Consider the following 17,403-nt stretch of genomic DNA (forward strand, 5'->3'; position numbering starts at 1 on the left):
CCAGACCAGGTAAGAATTCAGATTTCCTTACCCAATGGATACGAGTGAACCAGATGGGGCTTCATAACATTTGGGACTTCTCTGCTTTTAGTTCTGATAGTTTTGAGGGCAACTAAGGCTAACTTTCAATTACTGATTTATTAATTGAATTCAAATTCAACCTGCTGCCATGGTGGGGTTTGAACCAGTGTTCCAGATCATTAGGCTCAATTACTAGTCTATTGACATTACCCCTACACCACCACCATCTCCCCTAAATTAAGCTAACTAACCTGTAAGCTTCCTGCTTTATGTCTCACAATTTCTTGAATAACGGAGTCACATTTACTATTTTCCAATCTGATGGAACAGTTCTAGAATCTAGGAAATTTTGGAAAATTAAAACCAATGCATCAACAATCTCAGCAGCCATTTCCTTTAAGATTCTAGGATGTAGTCCATCTTTTTGTTCTAAAATTTGTTCTCAGTAGTCTTTCCCAGATAATTATAATTGTTTGAGTTCCTCCTTCCCTTTCACCTCCTGCTTCACATTTATTTTTGGGATATTATTTGTTTCCTCTAAGTGAAGACAGATGAAAAACTCTCTTCAATTTATCTGCCATTTCCTTATTTTCCATTAATTCCCCAGACTCACTCGCTAATAGACCAATGCACACTTTACTTACTCATTTCCTTAAACACCTGCAGAAACTTTCATTATCTGTTTTTATATTTCCAGCTATCTCTCCTTCGTACTCTAATTTTCCCACCGTTATTAATCTTTTAGCTGTTCTTTATATTCTGTCGCTCATCTATGTGGAATTATATACTTTTTCTTTCAATTTGCTACCATCTTTAACATCCTTAGCCATGTATGACTCATTCTTCCCTTAATCTTTTTTTCCTCATTGGAAGCATCTTCTCCCAGTATTCTGAAATATTTCCTAAAAAGACTACCACGGCAACTCTACTGACCTATCCCGTAACCAAATTTCCTAGTTCACTTGAGTCAGTCGTCTTCATGCCCTCACAATTGCCCTTATCCAAGCTCAAAACACGAGCCCTTAGTTCCACTGCTCTCTCCCTCAAAATAAAATGTGAAATTAAATCTGGTTATGATTACAGGCAGCATGGCGGTGCAATGGCTAGCACTGCTGTCTCACAGCACCAAGGACCTGGGTTTGATCCCGGCCCTGGGTTCCTGTCTGTGTGGAGTTTGCACATTCTCAAGTGTTTCTGCGCGAGTCTCACCCCAGAACCCAAAAGGATGTGCAGGTTAGGTGAATTGGCTACCCTAAATTGGCCCTTAATTAGAAAAAATAATAATTGGGTACTCTAAATAAAAATTTAAAAATCTGATTATAATCACTGCTACACGTCTTATCTATGAAGCCAGTAATTAATCCTGTCTCATTACACATTACCAGATCTAGAAAAGCCTGCGCTCTCATTGGTGTTAGAAAATGTTGCTCGAAGAAACTATCCTGAAAAGGCTCTGGTTACCTAGCACAAAAGGCTCATACCTGACAAAACGACTACAGCAAAATATTGGATGGCAATCACAGCATGTGTACAGTGGTGAGCATGTCCATTTTCAAAAACATCAATGCGAGATAAAGTTTGGGTAATTTGATGTTTTGTTAAAATCTACAATTTACTGATGTTCTTATTTCTAAAAAAAAGATAAATAATACTTACATTATGAAACGGTGTGCTTTAAAAAAAACAAATGGCCTATTTGAATAGCATCCAGAAATTCATTAAGTAAACCTACTTAAACCACAAAAGGTAGAAATACATACCGATGTCTTCAGAAAGTTGAGGGAATTCATATATGTGTTCGCATGTGTTCCTGCTGTTCGGAATACAGAATCCAAAGTCAAAGTCAAAGCTTTTCAACAGCCGTTCCCTGAAGTAATGTCTTTCAATCATCCTGAAGCTACTTACAGGCTTGTCACCAACCGTAAATTCCACCCTATAAGTAATGAAAAGGACAAAAAGGAAAAGGGCATGAAAGAAAGAAAGCAGAGAGTGGTAGAAAGTCAAAATAAAACAGTGACTGCACTTTTAAACCAAATTATAAGTTCTTGTCTCAGATGAGACATTTTTCCAATACATTTTTCCATGTATTGTAAACACTGCTAGAACTAATCAGACTGGCTGATAATTGTGTTTCAATACTGTGCACAGTGGTTATTTAAAAGATGCCACTGTATTTCCCCCTTATTTGCGTTAATTCCTCAACTCAAATTAACACAATTCAAATGTTACAATGGAAAAGAACTGATTATTTTGAAATCAAAAGCTTTAAGCAGGGGTCAGCAGCCTGAACAACAAGTGCCCTGTGATGCTGTTACTCAAATGACAATAATAATGAAAAACAAGACGAGACACATTTCAGCAACATTTTTTAAAGTTAATTGATAGATACTTTAATGTGTATAAGAGTTTTAAAATGCAAAACAAGCCATGTAATTACCATCAAATGGCTTTTACTGATTACGGTCAGGAGCCGCCCAAGTCCTTAGTGAATCACATATGGCTCCTGTGACGCTTTTTGCAGACTTGCGTCTTCAAGTATTCAGGGCTGTTTAGTGCATACTTTCGGAGTCTGGTACACAAAAGCACCTCCATACAGGTATTCCAGAAATTTACACAAGTACAGGTTGTTGCTACAGGTTGCATCACAGATCATGCTCACACACCTGGATTTCATACTTCGACGAACCATTAATGTTTTAAGTAACTCAGAATACCTAGTGACAATTATTACATCGTGACAATTGTTACAAATGTTTGCCAGATGTGCAAGCAATCTACAGTCATTGTGAGCCCCTCAGTGTCAATAAACCCAGCAATGTCAGTTATCCAATTATCGACTATGCTCCTTGTGGTGAGAAGCGAGCAGGTTAAGTACTTGAAAAGGAGGCTAGAAAGATCTCTATTCAAGTTGGATCCAAAGCGACGTGTCTGGAGATTGGGGGGGGGGGGGGGGGGGGGGGGGGGGGGTGTCGCAGTGGTTAGCACTGCTGCCTCACAGCGCCGAGGACCCGGGTTCGATCCCAGCCCTGGGTCCCTGTCTGTTTGGAGTTTGCACATTCTCCCCATGTCTGTGTGGGTCTCGCCCCACAACCCAAAAGATGCACACTAAATTGGTAGATTGGCCATGCTAAATTGCTTCTTAATTGGAAAAAGAAAATTGGGCAATCCATATTTTAAAAAAATCTCTGGAGATGGGGCACTGGAACAGAATTGATACTTTGTGGAGGTTCAGCACAGTGGCTCTTCGTGACCGATTTGGTCAGTAACCCAAATAATCACGACAACTAACAGATTAGTATATTCAACTTCAGTGGCTTGAAGTGCACTGCTGATCCTGTGATGTAAAAAATGTACATCATTACTCAACAGTGACTGGAACTTTAAAGAGTTAATCAAATGTTGTTTAATATCTCCTTCAATGTGTTGTTCAGGACAGATCGCTAGATCTATTAAACAAAAGACTAATAGACATTAACCAATAGCTAATCGGCCAGAGGTCAAGGTGGGTGGGATGCTAGGGCAAGTGGACAACAGGGTGGGGAGGGCACAAACAAAGACCAGGGTGGCCTAGGCACATATGAGCTCATCTACAGCGGAAACATCCATTTTTTTTTTTTGCACCTCCAGATTCAACTAAATCGGTCTCCCATTCTCCACGATCCAGGAACGTCACCTCTTTCTGAACTCTATCGCCGATATCGCCAAATAATAGTCATTCAATTTCTCCACTGATCAAATTTGGAAGCTCTGACAGACCAGGAACCCAATTTTTAAAATTTGTCTCCTTGTTTTTAAAAAGGTTTTCCTGAGTTTGCCCCTCCACGTTTCTTTGACCTCATTCAGTCCTATAAGCCACTCTTCTCTGCTCTCCAACCTATGAACTCATGTGCATGACTCCTTTCTTTGCCCCACCAGGTAAGGTAGGTGTGGCTGCAGCCATCTTGCTTCCATGCTCTCAAATTCCCTCCATAAACTTTTCCGCCTTCTTATCCTTTTTCAAAATCCTAAATAATTACTGTCGCTTCAAGCAAGGCTCGTGTCACTATGCCTAATCGTAAGAATCCCTAGTGCTGAAGGAGGCCATTCGGCCCAAGTCTACACCAACCCTTAGAAAGAGGACCCTATCTAGGTCCACACTCTGCCCTATCCCTGCAACCTCATACCCCCACTTAACCTTTGGGAAATGTAGGCAACCGTTGGGATACCATGGGGCAACGTAGCATGGCCAATTCACCTAACCTGCACATCTTCCCAAGCTGGATGTCCTTTTTTAAAAATTAAACCCTTCTGAAATGCTTTGGGGTGGTTTGCTATGTTAATGTTGCAAATTATTGTTGAAACACCATGCAATGAATGAAAGGAGTTGGGATACAAAGATATACTCTGCAGCCAAATGTATTTGCTTCTTTCAGACAATGTTTTAGATTAACTTGTTCAAATGTTTAATTGTGCAAGTCAGAAAAACAAAATTTACATCAGTAGTGCAAAGAACCTTGATTACTAATCAGCACAAAATGCTCCATATGACTAGTTCATTATTCCACAAATCTGTCAGCTCCAGATATAGAGTAGACAGGACTTCATTTACAACATTTTTCCACATAAAGAGATGGACCATTGTGGTGTAGAACAAGACTTACAAGATGATGAAAAATACGTAAACATTTTAAATAATTTTGGCAGGCTTACAATTTTTTTTTTATTTAAAAAAAAAATTAAAATAGTTGATAAATACATCATACCCAAAATCTTTAAAAAGCAAAATAACTCAATTTTCCTTCATCTATAGCATGTTCTCCGACATAGTTGTTCTTTCCCCCAAACTTCATTGCTCACATTTCATTTGAGGGGTTTTAGGAAAATTAGAGGCGTTTAACCAGAAGTTTTGCAGGTCAAAGGGAGGGGGGGTGCTATTTGTTACAACAATCTATCGTAAGCTCATTGCTCTGCTCTCCCCACATTCCGGTATCCTTCCCAACTTCAAATGTTTGACACAGGCAAGGGGAGAGGGTGTGGGCTGCGGAAGGGTGGTGGGGAGGGGTATTGGGCTGTGCAAGTAGAGGCGAGTGTCGGGGACACCTGAGCAAGGGATGACAACAGCTATGGAGGGAGGAACAGTGATTGCAATAACTCATTTATCTCAATTATTTTTCATTTATTGAAGCTTTAAGTATTATTTACGTTGATAAGCAAATAGTTTTACCCTAAACTACAAAGCAACTTTTACATTTACTGATATGTCTGCAGGAAAGTGATGAGAACAGCTTTATCTTGCAGGTTCACTCACAGTATTTAATATACTGAAGCATGTATTGTGTTATTTGAAAACAAAGTTCTTTGTCTACATCTTTCAGAATTGTACAAACTCATCCAGAGAATACTTTCCAGGATTAATTTTCACGGCTATCGTGCACACGATAAACTAGATTTTCAACTGCCCGGCAGTATAATTCAGCAATGAAATACCACAATTTTCTAATTGTCCTTTATATAAACTAAATGCACAAAGTTTTTTAAGCTGGAAAGAATGAGCCTTTCGGTCACCAACATGGCCCCAAATTGACCCTGTCCCAAATCCTTTTGTGCGACGTTGGGGAGACAGTATTCCAGTTGTGGATTGCAATTTTCCTGCGTATCCTCAGCAATCAATTGATCTGGGTCTACACCACCAATCGGAGTAGCATGTTTGCTTCATAAAGGTATCTATTAGGTTAGGAAAAATTCAGTCCCGCTTCGTTCAAATACAAAAAGGGTGAAAGAGATAGGCACAATAACGTCCCATTCCGTACAACCAGAACTCTGACAATTGTTACGAATACCTGATTCCATAACTCGCGTGTTTTAGAAGTGTAACTTTTAGGAATAAAACTCTTTAGCTGAATATTACAGTGGCAAATTTAAGATACATAGAACCTAGTAAACAAACCTGAAGCAAATGCAAATCAAACAAGCCTGGGTAAATTACTTTTAAAAGGTAACCTATATTTATTTTGCATGACAGGGTTTGTAGAAGAGAACTTGAACAATCAAGGCCCACCTCTGGGATTCATAATGGAGCTAGAAGGCGTGATCAACAAAAAGTTTTCAAGTGTCATCTGTGGCGGGATTTGCTGAGAGTTGCCCACCGCTATCTAACCACAGATAGTCACTTTTTGGCCCTGGGGAGTTTCTCGCCAGTCAAGCCCACACTTGGAATTATTTTCATCACTGGGGAGCTGAACGCTGGCCAGACTGGCTCCTCTTGGGCCACTATTTTTAAAGGATGTCCATACCCAAGTGGGCTTATGGGACACCGAACCCATGAGGAATGTCACCCCACACCCCATCAAACCTTTCAGAGGCCCCTTTATACCTACCTTCAAACACCCCACCCGTAATCCTCCTGCTCCACCCTCCTTTCATGCCACAGCCCTGCCTCAGGCCCTGACCCAGGGCAGTGCCATCCTGAGTGTTCCTACTGGCCTTGTGGTGCCATCCAGGTACCTTGACAGTGCCATGATGCTCGCGTTCCAGGGAGCCGCCCTGCCCTATCTCGGATCACCCAGGGACCTCCAATGGCCCGGGAGGCCCCCCAGGTGCCATGACACCTAGTCCACATTTGTGTGGGCCAGTACTAATCGGCACCTGCATGACCACTCACTGGGGAGTCAGTTAGATGATGGAGACCATTAGCAAGGGTGCCATTCCTGATAATTGGATGGAGATTGGTCTTAACTGGTTTCTCGCCACACCATGGTAGGACCTGGATTTTCCCAACGGGAGCAGACTGGTTAGATTGGAAACCAATTGCCGCCTGGCGTGGTCCCTATTTTGGACTCTCCCGTGATCTAACCGACTCACTTGGATTTGTGCCTGGTGCACCACAGTATCATAGAATTTACAGTGCATCCCAGTAACTCCACCTAACATTTTTGGACATTAAGGGCAATTTAGCATGGCCAATCCACCTAACCTACACGTCTTTGGACTGTGGGTGGAAACCGGAGCACCCAGAGAAAACCCACGCAGACACGAGGAGAACGTGCAAACTCCACACAGACAGTGACCCAAGCCAGGAATTGAACCAGGGACCCTAGAGCTGTGAAGAAACTGTGCTACCCACTGTGCTACCGTGCTACCAAAGCTGTTAGATCACTCCCATAAGTGGATTGCAGGACAATTGATCCCTTTGGTATGAGATATTATTTGATAACTCTTTTTGTCTCGGGGTTCGTTTCCTGTTACACTTGTGCCAGCCTCATTTCCCAGATCTTGAAGAAGGACAAGGACACTACCAAATGTGGGTCTCTTTGACCCATTTCGCTTTTGAATGCAGACGTTAAATTACTCAAAAAAATGCTAGCGCTGTGGTTGGAGCCCTGCCTACCAGAGGTAATCTCAAAAGACCAGACCAGTTTCATCAAGGGTCGGCAATTGCTGACCAATAGAAGTCGGTTATTAAATATTGTCCGTTCTCTCTCCAGTGCCTGAACCGTAGGTGATTGTTTTCATGGATGCTGAAAAAGCATTTGATAGGGTGGAGTGGGGATTCTTGGGAAGTTTGGTTTTGGGCAAAAGTTTGTATCCTGATATGCTGATTGTATAGGGCCTCCACTGCTGGAGTTCGCACAAATAACTTTAGCTCGGGTCATTTTCTGCTGAACAGGGATACGAGGAAGGGATGTCCATTGTCTCCATTTCTAATTCTTTAGCGTTAAGATCTTCCATTAAGTGAAAGGGGTTAATTCGGGGGGGGGGGGGGGGGGGGGGGGGGGGAGTGGAAGCATAAGGTTCCTGCTTCTTTATATTACGGACCCAGTGTCATTATTGATGATAATGAAGCTACTTCGGAGTTTTGGCTCCTTCTCTGGGTAGAAGGTGAATTTGGACAAGAATACTTTTTGGTTAAATCCCGCGGGGAAGGGAGCCAATCTGGGGATGTTGCGTTTTCACCTTGCCAGATCTAGCTTTCGTTATCTGGGAATCTGTATGGCCCACGTTGGGACCTCGTTCCATAAATTAAATTATATTTGTCTGGTTAATGAGGTCTGACATGAATAAGTGGATAACCTCCCCCGATCCTTGGCAGGCAGGGTACAGATTATTGCAATGAATGTTCATTTATTTTTCAATGTCTTTCCACTTTTCTCCCCAAATCCTTCTTTGTCAAAGTGAATAAATCAAGTGTCCTCTTTCATTTGGGCAGACGAGACCCCAAGGATCCATAGGGCGTGCCTCCAGAGACAGTCAGGTGGCCTAGCTTTACCCAATTTGTTATTTTTTTTTTATTGGGCAAGCAATATTGAGAAAGTACTGGGATGGTTTAATAATCCAAGTTCCATATAGGGATAAATGGAGGAAAGTTCTTGTTGGGGCTCGAGTCTGGATGCTTTAGTAACTGTCTCGCTTCCGTTCTCTCCTGCAAGATTTTCTTTGAATCCGTTAGTGGTGTCCACCCTGAGAATCTGGAAGCAGTTCAGGCTGTATTTTTTTAAAAAAAACTTAGCTCCAGGTCTTTGCAGACTCCTATCTTTAATAATTAACTTTTTTTTGCCAGCAGTCTTAGACTTGACGTTTAGGTCGACCTGGAAAAAGTACTTGGTGAGGTATGGAGGGAAGGTTATCAAAAAATTATATATATATTTTTTAAAGTCCTGAGACTAAGTGTTGACGCTGGGGCAGGATTTGAGGACTTCTAAGACAGCAAACCTGGCGCCGCACCTGGACCAATTCACTCACTGTTGAGAGCTAGCCACCGGCGCAATGTGGAATACGGTCGATTCGAATGGAAAACGGTGTCGGATTAGCCAGGGTTGGGATTGACATTCAGGGGGCTCACAAGCAGCAGCCACATATTAGCAGTTCATTCCGCACACACTCATCTCAGCCAACAAAATGGCACTGATTGCACTGGAGCTCGCCCATCCTGTTGATGGATCGCTGGGGCCAAAGGATATCTGGGGGGTTACCCATCCGATCTGCGGCTCTAAGTTCATAGTGAGCAGCCAACCTTGCAGGCTGCGGCAATGGTGTTCCATGCCCTCCACCCCGACCCCACAGCCCATCTCCTGACCACCTCTCGGTCCTCCCACCACCCCCCGACCCGGTCGTGGCAGAAACCCCCCAACCAGCGGCACAACTATCAGCAAACTATGGCAATGTTGGACACTTTCTGTACCACCCCCCTCGCCCTCATCAGCCATGGTGCACTTTTCGCGATTTTTAAAAGCACAAGCTGCCAGGAATACCCCCCAGTGGAGGCGGAAAATCGCAGAGGCCCCAGAGAATACCCGGTCAGGACCACTAATGATAATGTACGCGCAGAGTGGAACACATTGACGCCGCCGAAGCACCGGAGAATTGCGATTTGGCAAAACCGGCATCTGCCACATTTTCGGCGACAAAACCAATTCTCCGCCCAATCATGTTTCCGGATTGTGTCGACAGATGGAGAATCCCACCCCATTAATTATTCATACGGAGTAGAAAATGACGTTTTAGTGGAGGCAATAATAATTTGTGTACATTTGTTTGGGAACATCTCAAAGTATGTCACCATGCTATGGATAGGAGTGAGCTGTGAGTATTTAGGTGCATGTGTGCGGCATGAATGCTCAAAGAAGCAAGTAGCCAGCAGTCAGCTTGGAACAGACAGACGGAAAGCATCAGCCAGGAGTTGGGAATCAGCTGAGGGACCAGCAACTGTATAGAAGCTGTGCGAGTAGAGAGGCTGCTGGAAACCAGGGATGCTCCTGATGTTTAAAGCTCCAAAAAGAAGGTAGTGAAGCCCACACCCGAAATGAAGAGTTCATGAGGTCTTTGAAGAAAAATTGGAGGATCGCTTCATCAAATTTAGATGGAAGGATCCCCATGAAGTTTCATACCTCAGAATAAAATAGCTGAAATACGGAGGCGAAATCAAAATGACTTCCAGAGGACTGTGGCACATCTCTGGGTTAGTACCAGGAAACATTAGTGACTTTTCAAGATTTTATTAAGATAAGGGTACTCGTGGGGGGAGTAATAGTTTTGTTGTGATTACCTTCATTTACATATGTGAACAAGTTTGTTTTTGCTTAAAAACATGAAATTAGTGGCATAATTTTAAAAAAGTGTTCGGATTTCTCTTAAAGTTAACAGCTTCTAACGGGAATGTAACACCATGCAAAAAGGATCGGAGACTCAGTGAAATTGTGGCCCATCCCATATTCTAGCAAGCCTGTTCCAAATCCAACATATTTTTTTTTACTCATTCAAAGGATGTGGGCTTGCCATCCTCAATTGCCTTTGGTAAGGTGGTGGTGAGCTGCCTTCTTAATCAATGCAGTACATGTGCTGTAGGTACACTCACAGTGCTGTTACAGAGGGAGTACCAGGATTTGAGCCATGACAGTGAAGTAACGGCAACATAGTGGTTTGGATGGGAATTTCAAAGTGGTGGTGTTCCCACGTATCTGCTGCCCTTGTCTTTCTAGATGGTAGAGGTCAGGCTTGGAAGATGCTATGTAAGGAGCCTTGGTGAGTTCCTGCAGTGCATGTTGCAGATAGCTCACACTGTTACTATATGGTCGGTGATGGAGGGAGTGAATGTTTGCCGATTGTCCTGGATGGTGTCAACCTTCGGTGTGTTGTTGGAGCTGCACTCCTACTTAGAACATACAGTGGAGGAGGCCGCCATTCGGCCCATCGAGTCTGCACCGACCCACTTTAAGCCCTCGCTTCCACCCTACCCCCATAACCCATTCTAACCCTTTTGTACACTAACGACAAGTTAGCATGACCAATCCACCTAACCTGCATGTCTTTGGACTGTGGGAGGAAACCCACGCAGACACTGGGAGAACGTGCAGACTCCGCACAGACAGCAACCCAGGGCCGGGATTCGAACCCGGGTTCTCAACACCGCAGTCCCAGTGCTAACCACTGCACCACATGCTGCCCTTAATAATCTTTTTATTGTCACAAGTAGGCTTACATTAATACTGCAATGAAGTTACTGTGAAAAACCTCTAGTCACCACATTCTGGCACCTGTTCATGTACAGAGGGCAAATTCAGAATTCTCAGCTGGTATGGGAATTGAACCCACGCTGCTGGCCTTGTTCTGCATCACAAACCAGTTATCTAGCCCAGAGCTAAACCAGCCCCTTGTGCCTCGTGGATGGTGGACAGGCTTTGGGGAGTCAGGAGGCGTGTTACTCGCCGCAGGATCTCTAGCCTCTGACCTGCTCTTGTAGCCACAGTATTTATATGGCTATTCCAGTCAAGTTTATGGTCAATGATAACCCCCAGAATGCCAATAGTGGGGTATTCAGCATTGATAATGACATTCAATGTCAAGGAGTGATGGTTAGATTCTCTTGTTGTGGATGATCATTGCCTGGCACTTGTGGCACAAACGTTACTTACCACGTGTCAGCCTATTGATATTGTCCAGATCTTGCTGCTTTTGAACACGGATTGCTTCAGTTCGAGAAGTCATGAATGGTACTGAACATTGCACAATCAGTCAACATCCTAACTTTTAAACACAAGATGGTAGGAAGGTTATTGATTCAGCAGCTAAAGATGGTTGGGCCTAGGACACTACCCTAGAGAATCCCGAGGTAATGTTCTCGTGAGATAACTTGCCTCTAACAACCACAATCACCTTCCTCTGTGCCAGATGACTCCAACCACCAGAGGGTTCCCCCCCCCAATTCCCATTGACCTCAGGGCTCCTTATGCTACGCACAGTCAAATGCAGCTTCGATGGGCGGCATGGTAGCACAGTGGTTAGTACTGTTGCTTCACAGCTCCAGGGTCCCAGGTTCGATTCCCGGCTTGGGTCACTGTCTGTGCGGAGTCTGCCTGTTCTCCACATGTCTGCATGGATTTCCTACGGTTTCCTCCCACTAGTCCTGAAAGACTGCTGTTAGGTAATTTGGACATTCTGAATTCTCCCTCCATGTATCCGAACTGACGCTGGAAAGTAGTGACTCGGGGCTTTTCACAGTAACTTCATTGCAGTGTTAATGTAAGCCTACTTGTGACAATAAAGATTATGTTGAGGGTAATCATTCTTATCTCACCTCTGCTATTCAGTTCTTTTGTCCAGGTTTCAACCAGACTGTAATGAGGCCAGGAGTTGAATGGTTCTGATAGAACCCAACTGGACCCAAACTGAACATTTCTGAGTGGGCTATTGCTGAATAAGTGTCACTTGATAGCACTGTTCATAATCCCTTCCATCACTTTATTGATAATCAAGAGTAGACTGGTGGCACTGTAATTGGCCGGGTTGGATTTGTCCTGCTTTTTGTGTATAACGCATACCTGGACAATTGTCCACATTGCTGGGTAGGTGCCAGTGTTCCAGTGTACTGGAACAGCTTGGCTAGGGGTGCAGCACATTTTACAGCACAAGTCTTCTGTATGTTTGCCATAATTTTGATAGGGCCCATAGTCATTGCAGTATTCAGCCATTTCTTGACATCATGTGCAGTGAAGAAAATTGTCTGAAGATTGACATCCATAATGGTGATCACTGGAGGAGGCCGAGATGAATCATCCACTTGGCATTCTGGCTAAAGATTGCTGCAAAATGCTTCAACTTTATCTTTTGTGCGGATGTGCTGGTTTCTCCCATCATGGAAACACCTCCTCCAGTGAGTTATTTTAATTGTTCACCACCATTCACAGCTGGATGTGGCAGGACTCCAGAGCTTGATTTATTATATTTGAATTATTTTTAATTTATGCTCTTGTTCATCTCAGTAAATTTAAGTTCATTATATGTTCTCCTATTCTGACTGAGGTCAAGAATAAAAACAAGAACCATCACTAAATGAGGACTCTAGATTCAGCGGGAATGAGGACTCCATGGTTCTGACTTGATATTTGATTGTAAAATGACAGTTTTAGTACTAATGATACTGGTTCATCTCATGATGCCACACAGGATGGCAAAAACAATTATTTGCGCGGTGCAGGGGCAAGGGGTAAATAGAATTGAAACATAACGTATCGGATCCAGAAAATATGGGGGTGAGAGTCAGAGGTCTACAGATTGCCTGGGGAAATGTATCACAAAACTACAGAACTGCAATAGTTACTTAATTGTCTGCCTAAATGCACTCAACTGCTAAACTGGCTGTCAGGAGAGGTGAATCAATATAGAAGATAATCTTGTTGCTGGGTTCATTCCAGTCTCTGATGCTTAAGGTGCAAGCTGGTTCAACAACAAATTGAAAATCTCATGAGTTGGTGCTAAAAATAATAAAGTACACGACTCACGTTGCACCAACTGTTCTTAGTCTCAAGAAGGCTGGAGTGAACTGATAGCGAACAAAACGGCCAGAACTGGAATCCATTTCACCATTCTCATCATCATTGTCTTCTTCAAGCTCTACAGGGGAAAAAGTAAATTCAGTTCCTTATGATTGTCCAAGATACCCTCCACCTAACCCAAGTAGCCATTATTTACAGATTAGCCTCGAGTTGAGCAGTGGATAATATACTTGGGACAGTGGGGAGGTGGAGAGAAGTGGGTGATTATGGGGAGGGAGGGAGAAAGAGCATGCAGACTGGATGTTTGCTGGTTAGCAATCAGAAGCATCTCCACAACCCCACCCTCCCAAAATTACAGGTGCTGATTTAAATTGCACCAGACCCAATTGCACCAGACCCAGCTGAGATCAGTTCATTCAGTGCAAATCGTGTTCAATTTGGGATACTTTGATAGGGAAACCCTCCTTTGAATCCTGGTGGGTTTTTGAACTAGTGGGTGTGGCCTGACTGGCATATAATTGAGGCAGGAACCAAAAAGCCATTGAAATGGTAGGTGCTATTTTTATTTTTCAAACCCTGAAGTTCAACAACACTCACTCTTCCTTCCTTCACCCACCCGTGCGCCGTCGCCCCCCCCCCCCCGGGGTCACAGCAATTTCAAGCCTGAAAACATGGAACATGGTCACAGTGGGGGAAAAGCTCGGGAAGCACTGGGCTAGTGGTACCAAGAAAACAGTGGAAAATAAATGCCTTCCGAACTTTAACAAAAGTTAGAATTGAATACGCTAAAAAGTAAGAGCGCGAAAAAACAGACTGAATAATCAGTGCTTTTAAAATAGGCTCAACAAAGTAGTGATTAAAGCCATTAAACCATTGACCAAAGCCAGATTGGTTAAAACCATAACAACTCTTCACTTCAGCTCTGAAGATGAGTCAGGTGGACTCAAAGCGTTAACACTTTCTCTCTCCACAGATGCTGCCAGACCATATTGTTCCAGTTTTGTTTTATTTCAGATTTCTGGAAACTGCAGTATTTTACTTTTGTTTTGAGTGTTAAACCATACTTAATGGGTTATGTTCATGAGAGCCATCCAAAACCATCGAGCCTTATAGAATGCAGAAGCCTTCTCCCAAGTGGCAACGTACCGGAAGCTGGTGGCTTGGCAATCTCAAACAAAACAGTCCCAGTTTCCATGTCTCGAATTTTAAAACGTGTAAAGTCGATATTGTAAATATTGTCTTCGGGCTTGCATAAATAGGCTGAAAGAAAGTAATTTTTAATGTCATTTCTTAAAACTATTGATATAATGAAAGCAAAATATATAAAACCACATGGTGGTACAAAAAGAACATCACATCAATTGTGTTTGTTTAATGACTTAGTTAAAGGGACTTTGATAATGGAATGAAAATTCAGAATATTCACTGTACACTAAGACGACTGACTATTTTTGCTTAATTTCCTGTAAGTTTGGAGACCATGAAAAAATAAATCACCAAGAAAAAAAAACAGGAATTCAGGAGAGTTAAAGATAAAAGATTCACTAAATGCCAACAGCAGGTTAATCTGACCAATCTCCTTGTCCTCTTCATTTTTCCACTACCAACCATATGGTCTTGGCCATCCAAGCAATTCTCAGTCTTTCTCCCTCTAGTTTGTCTGTTTACTTATGACTAAGGCCCTTGCCAGCCATTAATTCAAGGAGGATGATTGTATCAACATCTTGGCCATGATAAAAACCTGACTGAGGGGTGATAACACACACCATGCTAAACAAAGCCACCCCAACCAGCTACACCTTCCTCCACTTGCCCAACCAAGGCCATAATAGTGCCAGTGCAGCTCACATTAGTCTGCCCCTCGTACTCTCCTCCTTTGAGCATCTTACCTTGTACCATCTCTTTGTTCTCTTCCACCCACCATAGCAGCATAATCAGAAATCTATCTCACTGTTTCCTCCCTCAGCCCCTGCACTGACTTCTCTTCCTTCATTTCAACCTCCATTTCATCAGGCACTCTCTCCTCGAGTTCACTGCCCTCATCCTCCCTTAATCCTTCTCCCACCCATGTAAATTCCCCAAACCATAACCTCTTGACCATGCCAACTCACAGGCTGGCATTATTTCCATCACATCCACCACAGATAAGCCTCTTTGATCACTTCCTTTCTGGGTGGCACAGTAACACAATAGTTAGCACTCTTGCTTCACAATGCCAGGGACCTTGGTTCGATTCCCGGCTTGGGTCACTGTACAGAGTCTGTATGCTCCCCTCGTGCCTGCGGGGTTTCCTCCGGGTGCTTCAGTTTCCTCCCACAAGTCCCGAAAGACATGCTTGTTCGGTGAATTGGACATTGAATTCTCCGTCAGTGTACCCAAACTGCATTGCAGTGTTAATGTAAGCCTACATGTGACACTAATAAAGATTAATCATCATCTCCACCCACCTTCATCTTCCATCACTCCCTTCTGCATCCGGGAAAGTCATATTCCTCACCAATTCACTTCACTGCACTTTCAAAATCCCTCTGACCGCTTGTTCCCTACAATATTTCTGCAGCTACTGATTTGCTCAGTTGCACCCTTGCCTCCATTTGTAATGCCACAACAAAACCATTACCCACTCTCAAACACACACGTTGTTATCTCTGGTACAGCTCTCATCTCCACTCCCTGGAGTGCATAGATTGCAGAAAGGATATGACCATCAACCAGCTCAGCCATTCATCATCTACCTGGCTAGACAACAATAAAGCACTATCAGGTCCTTCTCTCACTTGCTAACACTGCTCACTCACTATTCTAGGATCACCAAAGGGTGCAAAGATAATGCCTTTCAGCCACTGCCATTCGTCTTCTTATACACCTTGCACGTGTTCTCCACCCTCACCCTCCAAGCTCATAGACTTCTTCATCATTAGGATTTTCACAGTAACTTCATTGCAGTGTTAACGTATGCCTACTTGTGACACTAATAAAGATGATTATTAAGACGGAGACCCTCCTACAAGGAACGGGCAGCAGGAATGGAACTAGCTGAGTTGCTCTTGCAGAGAGCAGCACAGACACAATGGGTCAAATGGCCTACTCCTGTGCTATAATCATTCTATGATTCTATGATTCTATCAACTGTCTCTACCATGTGCCTGCCTTCTCCTATTTCAAAGGTCAAATCTTCTCTAAAGCTGCTTCAATTTCATCTGCTGCTGAAATCCTCATCCATTTCTTTGTCAGTTCTCAACTTGGTTCCTTGATGGACTGGACATACCAGTCGTGGGGGAGGGCAGAAAACAGGGCCTGGAAGCACGACTAGCACTGGGAGAGATCATGGACAGCATTAGCTCCATGCAGGCGGGGAAGGTGCTGGGACCAGACAGGACTTCTACAAAATATTTGCGACAGTACTGGCCCCGCACCTGCAGGAGATGTTCACAGACTCGCAGGCTAGGGGCACACGGCCACCTATGCTAGCACAGGCCTCAATCTCACTGATACCCAAGAAAGATAAAGACCTAACGGGATGTGGGCCATACAGACCCTTCTCACTGCGAAACGCAGATGCCAAAATACTGGCCAAGACCCAACCAAAAGGCTAGAAGACTGCATACCTGACGTGGTCGCAGAGGACCAGACGGGCTTTGTCAAAGGTAGACAGCTAACCTCGAACATCAGGCGCCTGCTGAACGTGATAATGGCTCCATCCGGGGAGAGAATACCAGAGGTGATAGTCTCCCTGGATGCAGAAAAGACCTTCAACTGAAAATTGTCCATTTATCCCTACCCTCTGATTCCTGTTAACCAATCCTCTATGCATGCTAATAAGCAATCCCCCTACACCACGAGCTCTTATTTTGCATAGTATCTTTTAATGCAGCAATTTGTAAAATGCCTTCATGTCCCCCATAATCCACATTCAATGTTACTTCCTCAAAGAACTCAAATAAATCGGTCAAACAACTTCCCTTCACAAAACCATGTTGAATCTGCATTAAGATATTCTAAGTACCCTGATATAACCTCCTTTATTATGGATTCTAGAATTTTCCCCATATTCAGTTCACTGGCCTGAACTTAAAATCGAATAAAGCGTTTATTTCATGTTTCATCTGTGTTTATATATTCAAAATGTTTTCCT

At 43.4% G+C, this 17,403-nt stretch overlaps 1 protein-coding gene across 2 annotated transcripts in view; it reads right to left on the bottom strand.

Annotated features, from left to right (window-relative positions):
* Positions 1-17,403, bottom strand: part of unc119.1 (unc-119 homolog 1) — a 43,219-nt gene that overhangs the window by 6,718 nt on the left and 19,098 nt on the right. Inside the window, exons 2-5 of one of the 2 annotated variants that reach the window (XM_038791638.1) lie at positions 14,415-14,528; positions 13,275-13,386; positions 1,782-1,954; positions 1,678-1,693 (exon numbers count right to left, since the gene is read on the bottom strand). In XM_038791638.1, coding sequence (XP_038647566.1) covers positions 1,678-1,693; positions 1,782-1,954; positions 13,275-13,386; positions 14,415-14,528 — 415 coding nt within the window. The remainder of the gene's footprint in view (positions 1-1,677; positions 1,694-1,781; positions 1,955-13,274; positions 13,387-14,414; positions 14,529-17,403) is intronic. The other variant, XM_038791628.1, reaches the window with a different exon arrangement.

The sequence above is a fragment of the Scyliorhinus canicula genome, chromosome 1 (genome assembly GCF_902713615.1).
Source record: "Scyliorhinus canicula chromosome 1, sScyCan1.1, whole genome shotgun sequence".
NCBI classification, from domain to species: Eukaryota; Metazoa; Chordata; class Chondrichthyes; order Carcharhiniformes; family Scyliorhinidae; genus Scyliorhinus; species Scyliorhinus canicula.